This window comes from Odontomachus brunneus, unplaced genomic scaffold, assembly GCF_010583005.1.
Source record: "Odontomachus brunneus isolate Ranch 3 - 2012 unplaced genomic scaffold, Obru_v1 Obru_scaffold_442, whole genome shotgun sequence".
Classification (NCBI taxonomy): Eukaryota; Metazoa; Arthropoda; class Insecta; order Hymenoptera; family Formicidae; genus Odontomachus; species Odontomachus brunneus.
Window position 1 is genome coordinate 11,573 of NW_022639892.1, and position 15,810 is coordinate 27,382.

The following is a 15,810-nucleotide window of genomic DNA, read 5'->3' on the forward strand; positions in this document are numbered from 1 at the left end:
TAATAAATAAGTTCCATTTAATTTTTTAAAATAAATTTATTTCTTAATCCTCTGTGAAAAGAATGAATTTCAAGTTATAAAATCATAATATAAATATCATAATAAGCTAGCAATGCGATCCCTTTTCTGTTTAGCAATGTCTGCATTTACTGCATCATTATATTCCCTTACGTCTTGCTGTTGTATCCTTCTATCATCATGCACCATGTCTTGAATGACAGAATTATTATGTAGGAAACAGAAATTATGGAGCACACAACATGCTAAAACAAAGTTTGTAGCCCTGCCAATATGTTTGAGCCTCAACCCCAGCAGGCATCGCCACCGTCCCTTCAGAAGTCCAAATGCGTGTTCTATGACAATTCTTGTTGAACTATGGACAAAGTTATGGCGCCTTTGTGTCAGAGTGAGATTACCATAGTCCCTGAAAATAACAAAATAAATATATGAATTAAAAGGTACATTTCCTGCAAAATATTATATGAAGTATATTTGACAGTGCACATACTTATAAGGTGCCATAAGCCATGTTCTGTTAGGGTAAGCCTTATCACCAATAAGATAATTGTTGGGATTGTAGAATAAGCTCTCAGACCCTTGCTGTGTAACTTTTTTGTAGAAAGTTGAATATCTCAAAGCACGACAGTCGTTATAAGATCCTAGTGTACCAATGGAAACGTTGGTAAATATTTTCTTAGCCGTACAGATACCTGCACAAAAAATATTTATTGGGTGCTTTCCAATTGCTTAACACATCTTGACACACACGTACACAAAACCAGTTTATTGGTTACATATTATCTAAAATATCTTGTAAGATAATATGCAACCAATAAACTGGTTTTGTGTAATACAGTGTACGCAACTGGAAAGCACACTTTGAATATGGCTTTAATTTCATTATTTGCAGATAAAAATCTCAGGACATTAGAAAAAATCATAATACCTTGCAAGATTATAGAATGATTCATCTTCCTGTCCGCGTACGAATCCTGATCATTAGCAGGAGCAAGTACAGTAACGTGACAACCGTCGATGGCACCAATCACCCCTGAAAAGTGTGGGCACTCCGTATAATTAATAGCAGTGAAAAGGCAAATAAACAGAGGATTGGTGTATAAAACACGCACAATACAAAATACATGCATACCTAGATACCTTGCTCTGTCATAGAATTGTTGTCTTATTACTGCACATTCATTCTCTTCAGGTCATACTATAAATTTATGACTTAATGCACAAAGAATATCAACGATACGATGAACTTCATAATATATTGTAGAAGGGGCTACACCAAACCTGTCAGCTCCATTCTCCATTGCTGACTGACCAGCCAGATACCACAGAGCTATAAATGTTGCTTTATCAACTGTAATAACGGGCATCACCACGTTGCATTTTAGGCATATATATTGGAGCAATAACATTGACAAGTTCTATAAAAGTATCCTTGCGCATCCTGTTAAAAATAAGGAGAAAATTACATCGCAGACATGGATATTACAAAAAGCATAGCGTAAAGAGTACCGCATAGAATTTTTTTTATTCTTACCGAAACAGTCGGTGAAAATCGAAGTCTAAATAATACTGGATCCATTCTTCACCGCACAATTGACCTAATCTGAAATGCCGCTGCCTATCCTCTTTTCGAAACAGCAAAGAAACATTACACACTGCTCCTAACTTACTACATGCAATGATGAGTAAGTCATCATCAAAGGTCTCCTCCTCAAATAGTTGTATTGCTAAGGCTAAGGCTACATTTGTCTTCTGATTCATATTCGTCCAAATAACGCTAGCATGTTTGGTGTTTTCATAAACTAAATTAGGTTAGGTTTCTATAGTGGCAGTAAAATGTCATTTTCATTAGTGGTCACTATTTGTGACGTCAAAGCCTGAAACACTCCTGACCAAACGCTACCGTGGTCGCGAAACGAAAAAACGTCTCTGGAAAGCACCCAATGGTTCGCGCTCTCGCCACACGAGGTCTCCAAACGCAACTTAGGATTTGCCTACAACTCCTGCAGACCCTTAAGACAGTCTTGAAATAAGATTCGACTATGAATACCGGTCTATAATCTATTAATGTGGACTGTGGCCGGTATTCATAGTGGATGTATATCAGTTGGACACGGGGCAATTGGACACAGTCCAATCACAAATCGCTCTTCCAAGGGACCCTACAAATGTCTCTAAATACACGGTGCTGTGATTGGCTGTGTCCAAATGCACCGTGTCCAAGTGCACCGCTCCTATTCATAGTCGGGTCTTATTTTTAAGACTATCTTAAGTTCATCTTCAGATATCCGTAGTCAATAAAATAATTCGTTCATCATCTAAAGATAAACTTAAGACGCTCTTAAATATAAGTTCTGACTGATGAATATCGACCTATGACTTTGTTTACACGGCAGCTTAAAACCGATTTAGTAACTACCGTAGATAGTGTACTGTTAAATTCGATTGGAGTATATATCTACATCTAAAAGAATATGGGTGCTTTCCAGTTGCATACACTGTGTTACACAAGGGTGCGTTCCGTTTCCACGCATGATGCGCATGAAACGCAGCGTTAGAGTGACAGAGATATGAGAGTGAGATAAAAAGAGAGGCAGAGTACTCGAGTGAGGTTGTCGAACTTAGGTTAGGTTAGTTCTCGAACGCATGAGATCGTATGGACTGCACTACCTCGGAGCTGAGGCAGTTCATGCGTTCGAGAACTAACCTAACCTAGGTTCGAGAACCTCACCCGAATGCTCTCCTTCTTATTTTATCTTACTTTCGTATCTTTGTCATTCTAACGCTGCGCTTCATGCGCATTATGCTTGGAAACGGAACGCACCAAAAACCAGTTTATTGGTTGTATATTATCTTACAAGATATTTTAGATGATATGTGACCAATAAACTAGTTTTGTGTACGTATGTGTCAAGATGTGTTAAGCAATTGGAAAGCACCCTATACCAAGAATGCGAGAGTTTATTAAATACAGTTGTTACTAAACCGGTTTTAAGCTGCTGGTTATAAACTTATGGCTCTTGCACACTGGACGCGGTAATGCTTGCCGCGCGGCGAAAGTTCGCACGACAGTCAATCAATATGCTGCTTTCCGTAATAATCTTCTAGCTCTTACGGAAAAACAACATATTGATTGGCTGTCGCGCGAACTTCCGCCGCGCGACAAGCATTATGGCGTCCTATGTGCAGAAGCCATTAGTCAGTGATAGAAGTAGGTGGGACCCGATTGACCATGCTACGATTGGACACAGATTATAATGATTGATTCGACCTGGTAATTCACTAGATAATTCTTTGCATTGGTTATTTGTGTCCAATCGTATCGTGGTCAATCGGAACGCTCCCTTTTTGTCATACATCTTTGGTTGTGTACAACCCTTTACATACCAACATCTGAAAATGGTGAAAGGTCCTGCATGACACACACAGGAATGTATATCAATCCGGAGACAGAAATGGGAGGTGATATTTAAAAAAAAGTTTTAAAAATTTGTTTAAAACTATCATTTTTTTTTTAAACAAATTGGGACGCTTGTAAGTCTCAGTTCGGTGGCTTATACTATCCTGGTAGCATGGGAAGTAATATTATTTAAAAACAAGTTTTTTAAAAAATTTTAAAAAACTTTATTTTTTAGAAATAATATCATCTTCCAAGAGGCAAGATAGCCAAGATAGCAGAAGTCACCGAACTGACGCTTATGAGCGTCCTAGTTTGTTTTAAAAAGAATGATAGTATATATTAAACAAGTTTTAAAACTTTTACCTTAAATAATATCACCTCTCCCATGTCGCCGGGATAGCAGAAGCTACCGAACCGAGGTGCTGTATATCGTCGGTATGACAGTTTTCCTAACCTTCGTACTGATTAACTTTGTCAATTAATTTCTCACTTCGCGGGACAGAGCATTTATTTCTGCCAGATTCTTATTTTACGTGCAAAAACGCGTCGATTGGATATTTTCATCAATATTGGAAATGATATGTGTAAACTAAATAATTACCAAAGATAAATAAAAATAATCTATTGCCCTCTCTGACTATAAACAGTCAATGAGAAATAATACAAGTAAAATGGAAAATGAAGATATTGAACAATTACGCGAATTGAAAGAACGACTTTTACAACAGGCGCTTAAGTTACGAGATAAACTGAAGAATCAAGAAGAAAAAGGCAATCAATCATCGATTAATCTCGATATGTAATTTGTTATACGTTCTATCTCGATAAATGTTTCGATTTGCAGTTTTATTTACTGTTTCGTGTTATTATAGCAGCTTATCTTCCGACGATGAAAATGAAAAACTATCGGAATCATTGTCTGCAACGTATGAAGCTAAACTATGTGAGATTTCGGGCCAAGTGACTGGTATTGTATTTAAAAGTGTTAATAAGAAATGGTTACACGACAACATTTATCTTTATACAGCTAAAGTGGAAACTAAGGCAGTTTCCTTCAATCTCGAATTGAAAGTATTTATCAAGGTAGATAAGCATATAATTACTGTATTTTTTGATTGACTCTATGTGTACTATTTCTTTTCTATACCAGGGTTCAGATGATTTTAAAATAAAGAACATCGTGTGTTACTTTATAAATGTTGATGATTGTTATATACTAGAAATATCTCCTTGGTTTAAAAAGATCACAAGGACCAATAACTTTTCATTGCTGATGTCTGGTAAACAGTCACAATTATATTAGTACCACAATCCTGATACATCATGTAACATGCTATATTTTTTTCAGCATTATCTGATTACAATGATTATAGCATCTTTAGATCTAACATTCTATATAGTTTAGAATCAGAAAGATATACAAAAATCGAGCAAAATACTGAGGAAAATGGAGGTGTACTAGTGTATGTACACCCACCTGCAGATACAAGGAAGAACTATCTAATATTTCACTGGTCAATGAAATTTTTGGAGCTTACGTGGCATATAGAACATTTCTTTACAGTGAAGTCCACACATATAGGTAATAAAAAATATCAATGTTATACATATAAAGAAAGAAATTATGCCAATAAAATATATCTTTAATTTTGCTAGGAGTTCAATTTTCTGAAGAGAATCGTCTCTTATTGAAAGAATTTTGCAAGATTGGTTTGACAAAAGATGGTCTTGTGGATTTGTGGGATAAATTATGTACTGCCATTGAAACTTACCATGCTAGAGCATAGAGTGTACCTGATGGAACATATAACCTGATATAACAATGCTAAACAAGTAAATCATATATTAATAAAATATAAAGAATATTGATTGCTTGTATTTTTCTTAGTCTTTGTCAAGTAAGCCGAAATATTGTATGTATATAAGTAGTTAAATCTCATCAATCAATCATATAGTAACAAAAAATTATTAACACGTCATATTTATATTATAAAAATATATTACATTAACTTATTAAAAATATTTTACATTAACTTTTTATTAAATTTAATTTGAAATTAATGTAACATAACCTTCCAGTATGTAATATCTCATTATAAGCAATGTCAAGTGCAAAGATTTAAATATTTTGCAACATTTATTTTTAAGTTGTATATATATATATATATATATATATATATATATATATATATATATATATATATATATATAATATATGTGTACATACATCATATATACATATTCATACGTACGTAGAATGTACAATAACATCTACTGTATTAAGAAAGGTGGACTCACAAGTCCCCAGTGGCGCAATCGGTTAGCGCACGGTACTTATAAGACAGTGATCTGTGAGCCATGCCGGGGTTGTGAGTTCGAGCCTCACCTGGGGAAATTTTTTTTTTCTTATCACAATTTATTATATTTTATATATAATTATATTCTTTCTATTCTCTATATATCTATTTCAATAATTATTAACGCATCAAACAATTGCGATTTAATAATGACAATGTAAGTAAAATTTTAAGAATTGGCATAGCGTACTGATGCGCTGTATAATTGGCGTACATTTTACATAATTTTGTGAAATTTATATTTTATTATTGCTAAAATAATTACGAAATACAATAAATATAAACGTAGAAGTGTTAGAAAAAATTAGGTATCTTTTTAAGCATATATAGTGTATATTTCTCTTTTTAAGCAACACACGTAAATATAGTAAATATATGCGCTTAGGCTATAATAAAGCCTGTATCAGTATTTTAATTAATGAAATATCAAGATCTCGTTTGTTCGAGGTTATATGATTGCGAGAACACATTTAAAAAAAGAAAACTGAACTTATAGACCTTAAATTGCTCCATTAAGATCATTGCAAGGTTACTGATGTTTCTTTTTTTAACAAATAAATTTTACAGAAACATTCTTCATATAAAGATACTGAAATAAGATTATCAAAAAGAAAATATTTTCAAAAATATTTTAGATTTTATCTTGATACTTTCCAGTACAAGATATTAAATATTTCATAAAGTATTTACTTTTCAGCGACCTCATCTTATTACTTTTGTATACAGAATGACGGATAAAATTAATTGTTGTAAGAAGTACATAAAAAAAATTTGTATTGCATTTTGCAAATAAATCGACGCACCAGTGTACAAAAATTAATGTCCTTAATCGATTTATCTAATTATTTTACAAATAAAAGTATTTAGATGAGATCATCAAAAAAAGTGAATACTTTAAAATATTCCATGGCCCTTATTCTTGAAATAGTTGCGTATACGTAACCCAGATAGCCAAACCTGCGCGAACAGATTTCGAGCAGAGCTTGCTATCAACTTTTGATGGCAAATAGATAACAAATTTGATGCAGGATCTGTTATATCAAATCTTGCTGCCAAATTGCCGCCAGATATGCGGCAGAGCTTGTTGTCGGAAAATTGCTGCAGATTTGCAGCAAAAACCGCGCAGAGCTTGTAGCGATTTGACGGCAGATTGGTGGCAGAAACCGTGCAGACCTTGCTGCGCTGCAGGCTTTGTGCGGTTTTTGCTGCAAATTTGGCACCAATTGCCCGACAGCAAGATCTGTCGCCAAAACCGTAGCCTAATGTAGACACAGATGGCTATGGTTTTGCTGTGGATTTTTTATCAAATTTGTTGCCAATCTGCGCGCAGTCTGCGCTCAATTTGCTTACTGGGAAGTTTTACTGCGCAGCTATTTTATGGTATGATTAAACCTGCGCAGTAAAACTTACGTATACGCAACTATTTCAAGAATAGGGGCCCATATCTTTACAGAAAAGTATTAGAGCAGAAAGTAAAATATCTTAGAAATTATTAATATTTTATATAATAATCTTACTTTAGTACTTTTATACACGAAATAGGAATTAATTTCTTAAGGAATTAATTTCTTAAAAACAAAATTTTATTTAAAAAATTCAAAGTAACTGCCCTAGTAAAAAAAGTTGATAGAGAACGATTGAGAATAATAGAATTTCTATCAATTTGTATTGTTTTCTATAAGCTCTATCGTTCGCAAGCGTCAGCATTCGCGAGCATTAGATATAAATCCTATCGTATTTTACTTGATTCTATAAGAATCTGGTTCTATTTGTATTATATAGGAAACTGACGATAGAATACTATTCACATTTGTGAATTCACGAACCAAAATCCATATTCAAAACGATAGAATTTTATTCTATCGTTCTCTGTAAACTTTTTTTTACCAAGGCACAAGAAAAAGTAAGTTAAAGAGGTAAGTTGCATGTCATATTAATTTCATGGTTATTTATTGACCTGTTAAAGGAAACGAATAGTTTTCTGGGCATTTTATAAATAATCAGAATAATATATCAGAAGTATTCACAAAAGTATCTTTTTATTTGAAAACGACACGCAAGCATTTTGGATGGGTTTTTTCTTATGTCATCAATCCAGAGTTCTGCAGCGAGTATCTAGGAATCTTAATGGAATAGTTAAAGGTAAAATTTTTTTTACTAAAAATGTGTATGTCCTCAAAGTCATACAATTTTGAATATAAACAAAATCTAGGCCTCATTTTCTTTAACAAATATTTCATTGCATTGATTAAAATGTGACATGTATCACTTGATATTCAGTATAATAGTAGAGAAAAAAAGAGATATATTCTGTTTGAATATTTAAAGATGAAAATACTTAAGTGTTGAAAAATTGTAGATAGAATTACAATGACTACATTGTTATATATATTATACAAAAAGGGAGTACTTTTTAAATATAAATATTTAATTAGAACATTTTTGTTGATAAGTTCAAAAGACAGATATGTAAAAGCTTGGAGAAGCCAGTTTTGGAAAAGTTAAAGAAGAATGTATTAGAATTATTAAACAGGAAGAACTTATTTCCAAACAATTTCTTAAATTTATAAATTTTTAATTTTGTAATAAACTTGTAAACACACAATCTCTGTTTTTTACAAATTTGCATTTAAGCAACTTGGAAATAAGCTTTTCAATTCTATATTCACAAATTGTATTCAATTTATCAGATAAATCTTGACTATGATACATATTTTCCAAATTACTAATGATGATTTTATTAAGAAACAGTAAAGTATACATGTAAAATTCAGGTCTAACTAAAGAAATATATAGAATACATCTTAATTTGCAGACGATTCAGTTTTATCAACTGTATTTTCTTGGGTAGCATTTTCTTTGGCAGCCTTGCGATTTCTCCATGCTGTCATGTATGTTCTTGGATGAACAGGAAAAAACCCAGCAAGTCCTAATAATTCTGCAACAGGTGTGGATACATGTGATCCTTTGGCTAACCAATGCTGTATTCTTTCGAAATTAAACGACACCAATTTCTCGTTGTATTTATTTGGAATAGGGTCATAGCTGCCAAGTTGTTCTATCGGTGGTCGCCTTTGATGTTCCTTTAACTGAACGATGAGAAAAAAATCAATTGATTAATCGATCCTAGCCAACAGGTGTGTGAATTTTGCATAATTACATTTGTATTGTGTATCTCTTCATTCCCCAAAACGTGAATGTATATATACGTTTTTGTTTGGTTATATAAACTAGAAAAATTGTAACTAGAAGAAATACAACTAAAGAGAGAAATGAATCCATAACTTCGAATTCTTGAAAGGAGATTGATTTAACTTACATGCATCACGATGAGGTGATAAAACGGTCTATTAGCGCAGCCATAACGAACAAAACGTATCGACGTTTTAAACCGCGCAGCGATACCCGTACCAGATGAAGGATGCAAAGGAAATCGAGAAATGTGCGGCATGTTTGTTTTTAAAATTAATCGTTTACAGCTTGTCGTACATGACAAGTGAGGTTAGAGAAGTTACACTCTCTCTCTCTCTCTCTCTCTCTCTATGGTTCCAGGCCTGTACTCGGGGCGCATTCCGTTACATGCTTGCAACGCTCGCGAGCGTCATTCTGGTTGCGTTCCGAAATGTACTGCCAGTATTGAAAATCTATAGTTCATGTTACATATATTAGGGTGCCGTCCCATTGAGCACGGATCGGAACGCCGGATCGGATTTCTTACTATAATGAGCGTTCCGTTCTCTAGTTCCGTTCCGTAAAAGTTTCCTCTACCAGTCCCATATAGCAAAAACGGAACGGAATGGCGCGTCGGTCGCAAATAAATATGATTAATTCGTCAATATTTCGTTATTTTGACGCGACAGAATTAATTATATATATAATTTATGCAATTATCTTGCCGATAACATTGTCATGAATATTCTAAAATATTTAATTGAAGAGTGAAATATATTTTATAACTAGAAATCCGTTCCGTTTTGCTACATGGGACTGGTAGAGGCAACTTTTACGGAACGGAACTAGAGAACGGAACGCTCATTATAGTAAGAAATCCGATCCGGCGTTCCGATCCGTGCTCAATGGGACGGCACCCTTAGCTGCGTTCGGCACTGGAATCGGAAATGTCGGATTGCTCTTTCATCTCGAAGATACATAGAAATGAAAAAGTTACAAGATTTCGTATCTCTCTCACTTCTGTGTATTTTCAAGATAAAAGAGCAATCCGACGTCTTCGATTTACAATGCCAAACGCAGCTTTTATAGAATTTCATTATTGCAACCTCTTCTTGCAATGAATTTCAGAATGCAACCTCTATCTTTGTGTTCGTACATGTTAAACCAGAGAGAAACATGAGAGCGGCACTGCTCTGATTTCGACACAATCCAACTTTTAGCGAATAAAAGCTGGCGTTTACCACCACTTCATTAATTATCACTAAAAAGATGAATGAAGCAGATAAACGCTTAAAGTTCGACATAGTTCAACTTCTAGCGATTTAACTGGATCAAGTGATTGTAATTAATTAAGTGAATAAAATAGGTCACCTAAACCCAATGAAAATTTTTTCATGCATAATTATGTATGAAATTTGTCTATACATAATTACGTATAATCATATAACATTATATATTAGGTGTACAACTTTGCTTCCATCGTTTTCCTATAGATAGCTTTAACGGTAAGTGGTGGTCGAAATAAATAGATCATAGACGTCATACAATAAACTTGGGTATCTGTCAACATAACCCAATAGAAACATTAGTCGATTTGTATCTGTATCATAAAGTTATTCTCAATTGAAAATGTCAGTTTACGAGCCAAATTCTCGTCATTTGCAGGAGGTTTTAATTTCCTGCTTCAATATGAAGAAATCTGCGGCTGAGGCTCATCGAATGCTCTCAAATACTTATGGTGAGGCCGCTATTAGTGAAAAAACGTGTCGTGAGTAGTTTCAACGCATCAAGAACGGTGATTTTGACGTTGAAGACCGGCATAGCGGTGGAAGAGAGAAGGTTTTCGAAGATGCAGAATTGGAGGCATTATTTGATCAAGACTCGTGTCAAAATCAAGAAGAATTGGCACGATTATTGGGAGTGACTCAACAAGCCATTTCAAAACGCCTCAAAGCCATGGGAATAATTCAGAAGCAAGGAAATTGGGTGCCGTACGAATTGAAGCCGAGAAATGTTGAATGGCGTTTGTTTGCTTGTGAACAGCTGCTTGAAAGGCAACGACGGAAGGGATTTCTGCATCGCATTGTGACTGAGGACGAAAAATGGATTTATTACGATAACCCCAAGCGCAGAAAATCATGGGGAGTTCCTGGCCATGCTTCCACGTCGACAGCCAAACCGAATATTCACGGCTCCAAGGTCATGCTCTGTATTTGGTGAGACCAGCTCGGCGTAGTGTATTATGAGCTGTTAAAACCGACTGAAACAATCACAGGCGATCGGTATCGAACGCAGTTGATGCGTTTGAGCCGAGCATTGAAAGACAAACGGCGGCAATACAACGAGAGACACGATTGAAAGACACGCTTTCCAATTGCTTAAAACATCTTGACACAAGTACACAAAACTAGTTTATTGGTCACATATTATCTAAAACATCTTGTAAGATAATATGCAACCAATAAACTGGTTTTGTGTAGCACAGTGTACGCAACTGGAAAGCACCCAAAGTGATTTTGCAGCATGACAATACTCGACCCCATGTTGCGAAAGTGGTCAAAACATACTTGGAAACGTTGAAATGGGAAGTCCCCCATCCGCCGTATTTTCCAGACATTGCTCCCTCTAACTATTTCTGACTTGTTTCGATCAATGGCACACAGTGTGGCTGACCAGCACTTTCGGTCTTATGAAGAAGTAAAAAATTGGATCGATTCGTGGATCGTCTCAAAAGATAAGTTTTTTCGACGCGGGAATCGTACGCTGCCCGAAAGATGGGAGAAAGTAGTGGCCAGCGATGGACAATATTTTAAATCATAAATGTATAACCAGTTTTTTACAATAAAGCCTCGAATTTCGGAAAAAACAGCGGAAGCAAATTTGTACACCTAATATCATACACAATTATGTATAACAATATGTATAATTATATATAAATCTATGCGTAATTATATAAAATTATATATGAATTTATATATATAATTATACATGATTATATATATAAGTAGAATGTATGAACATAAATGGACAAATTTGATATATAATAATATATAATTATGTATAACTATATATAATTGTATATAATTATGTATAAAAAATTTTTCATTGGGAAAACGGCAAATTATAATAAAAACAAGAAATTATGGCTGAAGGGACTGATAAATTGACAGCGCCCGATAATACAAACGAAGTAGTATATATTATATATGGTCAGCATATTTATATAGGTTATAACCTATAGGCTACTCTTTGTATCTTATTTATTTATATTAAATTGATTAACTTTTTCGTCTTATGTATTTTTTTCTTTTTTAATACTTTTTATTCTTTTTAAATACATCGCTGCAACTGCAGCAGCTATATGTCGTCTTCGAACTTTACCTATAATCGCCACTGTACATGTATAATATTTTTTATACTCCATATCTCGATTATAACACTCCATTTTTATACTTATTGCAGTTTATACAGGAGATTAAACGTGGTGAATAGGATATGGGCGACAGCGAACAGCGTTATAACGCTGCTTTGAATTATGATGAAGTGGGGATAAAACGCTAGCTTTTATTCGCTCCATGAAAAGGATACAGGCTGTCTCTTATTACACATCTAGATGTGTAATAAGAGACAGCCTGTATCCTTTTCATGGAGCGAATAAAAGCTAGCGTTTTATCCCCACTTCATCATAATTCAAAGCAGCGTTATAACGCTGCTTTGAATTATGATGAAGTGGGGATAAAACGCTAGCTTTTATTCGCTCCATGAAAAGGATACAGGCTGTCTCTTATTACACATCTAGATGTGTAATAAGAGACAGCCTGTATCCTTTTCATGGAGCGAATAAAAGCTAGCGTTTTATCCCCACTTCATCATAATTCAAAGCAGCGTTATAACGCTGCTTTGAATTATGATGAAGTGGGGATAAAACGCTAGCTTTTATTCGCTCCATGAAAAGGATACAGGCTGTCTCTTATTACACATCTAGATGTGTAATAAGAGACAGCCTGTATCCTTTTCATGGAGCGAATAAAAGCTAGCGTTTTATCCCCACTTCATCATAATTCAAAGCAGCGTTATAACGCTGCTTTGAATTATGATGAAGTGGGGATAAAACGCTAGCTTTTATTCGCTCCATGAAAAGGATACAGGTGATAGCGAACAGCTTTTAAACGCTGCTTTGAACAATGATGGAATGGGGTGAAACGCCAGCTTTTATTCGCTACGTGAAATCGCACCTTAAGCCCATTCTACAATTGCGTGAACGTGGTTGTAAGTGGTTGTAAGTGATTACGACAACCAATCAGAGTAAAGCAATCAGTGAATAAAACATTCGGATTGGTTGACTCTTACGTTCACGACTACGCTTACGCAATTGTAGAATGGGCTTTACACATGAAGCGAGCTAGCGGCGATCTTATCGCAAAGCTAGATCATCTCTCATCAGTCTCGTCTTTCACGCGCTGCGTTCTGTGTAATTTTGGAAGGAAAATTTAGAAAATAGATAATATAAAACAATAAATAAATATACAAAATTTATGTATATAACACGTTAAATATTTGATTTAACATGGAAGCACGATATATATACAGGGTGTCCCATTTTAAATGATACAACCCAATATTTCGAAAACTAAAACCGGCAGACAAAAATGTTTTAGACAAAAGTTATATGGATCGATGGAGGACATAAGAAGGTACCATTGGTTTGACTTTGCGTGGCCCCGCCAAGGTCAGATCGAGGTCAACTTTGCTTTTTTAAATAGAAATATACATTTTTATTAGAGAATTTTATTCTACGTAAAGAAGTAAACAACTTTTGTTTGAAAATACTTTTTATCCGATCTTTATTTTAATCCGATATTTATTATAAGATATTTACGGAAATATCTACAAAATTACTAGTTTCAATAATTTTTTACTCGAATTCTATTAACTTTACTGAAAAATAGCAAGAAATAACAATTGTCTATTTTCTTCTCATAGAGCTCTGAGATTTTTTCAGAATTTTTGATTAACTTTTTAGATTTCAAGAAAGTTAAAGGAAATGCAGTACTAAAAAATTTATCAAAAATTCTGAAAAAAATTTCAGAGTTCTATGAGAAGAAAATAGATAATTTTTATCTCTTGTTATTTTTTGGTAAAGTTAATAGAATTCGAGTAAAAAATTATTGAAACCAATAATTTTGTAGATATTTCTGTAAATAGCTTCGAAAATAAAGGTCGAATAAAAAATATTTCTAAACAAAAGTTGTTTGCTTCTTTACGTAGAATAAAATTCCATAATAAAACATGTATATTTCTATTTAAAAAAACAAAGTTGACCTCGACCTAACCTTGGCGGAGCCACGCAATGTCAAATGGGACCTTGTTAAGTCCTATGCTATGATTATTAAAGAAATTTATTAATGGGATTTCACATGTGTTTCTTTATGGCCACGACAAAGCATTGTGACCTTCATATGATCCTTTAGAGTCAATCGGACTTCACATGTTACCCCATGATTTTAAATTATTATTTTTGTTTTCACTGTAAAATTTGAAGAAATGAAAATATTAGGAACAGTCTCCAATAGCCTTGACCTTGACAAATGTGTTTTTCGCGTCTCGTCCGTTGACGCGATCGGAGCTCAAAGGACGGCTGGCGGCTTATTGAAGTTAGGCGAAAGGATCTAAGCCAATCGGCGTCTATACGACTACGGATCGACAACGTCGACCTTGTTCTCTCGGACAACTCACAATCGTCGCCTGCACTGATTGAACTTCAAGTCATTGCTCTATTGTTCTCGCGCCAGTTTACCGAGTCATCCGATCGACCAAAGTGATTATTATTTACATTCCGTTGTAAGAGAACTCAAGGAGTCATTAAATGGTATTTTCAAAAACTTTCAACGTTCTATCCAACTATTCAAATCAAATCGCTCTTTTCCGCCCGTTCCATGCCTCAAATATCCTGTTCCTAGTTGCTAAAAAGATACTCTGTCGTACCTCCAGCTTCCCGTCTGTCGCCTTCGCGCTCTTGTCTGAGCGGTCCCGGATTTTCGTTCGCCTAGAGTGAAGTCGCTCGTTAGTTCGCGAACAAAACACACTTTAAGTATGATGCATTACCCTTTGTTATTTGTGAGACGAACTCCAGGATAGTAATCATGAATCTTTTTCCCTAGTGTGAACTCGTGAAAAGTAAAAATTTTGTAATGAATTCGTGAAAAATGAAAACTTTCACTAAATTCGTGAAAAATGAAAGATTTAACGTGAATTTGTGAAAATTGAAATTTTTCATGCAAAAATTTTATTCAACATGGCAGCAAAATAACGTCAACTGATATTTTAGTGATGTCTTATTGACATTAAAGACATTGGGTGCTTTCCAATTGCTTAACACATCTTGACACATATGTACACAGAGATGCACAAAGTGTAACGTTGTGCACGATTCAATTAGAACAAAGTGTGTACTAATGTGTATGTATGTCGGATAAGGTTAGGATTATTTTTCAACTATGCTTATATTTTGGTATTTTTAAATAATAAATAATAAAATCTAAATAATAAAAAAGATATTATCCACTTCACGTCGCAAATGCCAATCTCTTTTCAAGCCAGTAGTAAGCTACGCTTATTAACTTTAATTTTCATTAGAAAACACTAGTGTGCACAGCCCTCGAGCACGACTAGTAGCCCTCGAGCTGAGTATAGATGTGTAGTGTTGTGTCGACGATTACGACATTGGAATGCAACTTGTGTCGCCGTGTGCATGAAAGTGTCTAGAGATATTGCAATTGGAAAGCACCCATTGTTAAAGCATTATTTAACGTCATTAAGACATCACTCTAACAGCACAGATGTCCAGGAAACGTCCAGAATACG

General features: G+C 34.5%; 3 protein-coding genes and 1 non-coding gene across 7 annotated transcripts; 2 read left to right on the top strand and 2 right to left on the bottom strand.

The window, feature by feature from the left end:
- Positions 1 to 23: 23 nt before the first annotated feature.
- On the bottom strand, positions 24 to 1,938 carry LOC116853683 (putative nuclease HARBI1). Of its 2 annotated transcripts, none has more exons than XM_032834850.1 (6): positions 1,553 to 1,938; positions 1,300 to 1,459; positions 1,159 to 1,216; positions 947 to 1,051; positions 509 to 710; positions 24 to 424 (listed from the first exon to the last, which is right to left on the bottom strand). In XM_032834850.1, exons 3-6 carry the CDS (start codon positions 1,169 to 1,171, stop codon positions 97 to 99), a joined length of 648 nt encoding a protein of 215 aa, XP_032690741.1. In that variant the 5' UTR covers positions 1,172 to 1,216; positions 1,300 to 1,459; positions 1,553 to 1,938; the 3' UTR covers positions 24 to 96. The 2 variants fall into 2 exon arrangements, with proteins under 2 accessions (XP_032690741.1, XP_032690742.1); XM_032834851.1 differs by having other exon boundaries at positions 25 to 424; positions 1,151 to 1,216; positions 1,553 to 1,936.
- A 1,470-nt stretch (positions 1,939 to 3,408) lies between these two features.
- LOC116853679 lies at positions 3,409 to 5,287 on the top strand. 3 transcript variants are annotated; one of them, XM_032834843.1, is made up of 5 exons: positions 3,409 to 4,217; positions 4,291 to 4,489; positions 4,569 to 4,698; positions 4,767 to 5,000; positions 5,075 to 5,287. In XM_032834843.1, exons 1-5 carry the CDS (start codon positions 4,069 to 4,071, stop codon positions 5,203 to 5,205), a joined length of 843 nt encoding a protein of 280 aa, XP_032690734.1. In that variant the 5' UTR covers positions 3,409 to 4,068; the 3' UTR covers positions 5,206 to 5,287. The 3 variants fall into 3 exon arrangements, with proteins under 3 accessions (XP_032690734.1, XP_032690733.1, XP_032690732.1); XM_032834842.1 differs by having other exon boundaries at positions 4,294 to 4,501; XM_032834841.1 differs by having other exon boundaries at positions 3,412 to 4,217; positions 4,291 to 4,501.
- Positions 5,288 to 5,719: 432 nt separating this feature from the next.
- Positions 5,720 to 5,812, top strand: Trnai-uau. Its single transcript is given in 2 exon segments — positions 5,720 to 5,757; positions 5,777 to 5,812. It is a non-coding gene; the product is annotated as a tRNA-Ile (tRNA).
- Positions 5,813 to 8,488: 2,676 nt separating this feature from the next.
- Positions 8,489 to 9,404, bottom strand: LOC116853681 (probable 28S ribosomal protein S16, mitochondrial). Its single transcript, XM_032834844.1, has 2 exons — positions 9,095 to 9,404; positions 8,489 to 8,864 (listed from the first exon to the last, which is right to left on the bottom strand). The coding sequence occupies exons 1-2, from the start codon at positions 9,224 to 9,226 to the stop codon at positions 8,580 to 8,582; spliced, it is 417 nt and encodes a 138-aa protein (XP_032690735.1). The 5' UTR covers positions 9,227 to 9,404; the 3' UTR covers positions 8,489 to 8,579.
- Positions 9,405 to 15,810: the final 6,406 nt, after the last annotated feature.

Bases quoted from the DNA above. Each gene is read 5' to 3' on its own strand.
- LOC116853683 (XM_032834850.1), bottom strand. The intron at 711-946 runs GTATTATGATTT...TTTTTTGTGCAG, and splicing joins TCATTCTATAATCTTGCAAG to GTATCTGTACGGCTAAGAAA. The intron at 425-508 runs GTATGTGCACTG...TGTTATTTTCAG, and splicing joins TGGCTTATGGCACCTTATAA to GGACTATGGTAATCTCACTC.
- LOC116853679 (XM_032834841.1), top strand. From the start codon at position 4,069: ATGAGAAATAATACAAGTAAAATGGAAAATGAAGATATTGAACAATTA. The intron at 4,218-4,290 runs GTAATTTGTTAT...GTGTTATTATAG, and splicing joins TCATCGATTAATCTCGATAT to CAGCTTATCTTCCGACGATG. The intron at 4,699-4,766 runs GTAAACAGTCAC...TATTTTTTTCAG, and splicing joins CTTTTCATTGCTGATGTCTG to CATTATCTGATTACAATGAT.
- LOC116853681 (XM_032834844.1), bottom strand. From the start codon at position 9,226: ATGCCGCACATTTCTCGATTTCCTTTGCATCCTTCATCTGGTACGGGT. The intron at 8,865-9,094 runs GTAAGTTAAATC...CTCATCGTTCAG, and splicing joins ATCACCTCATCGTGATGCAT to TTAAAGGAACATCAAAGGCG.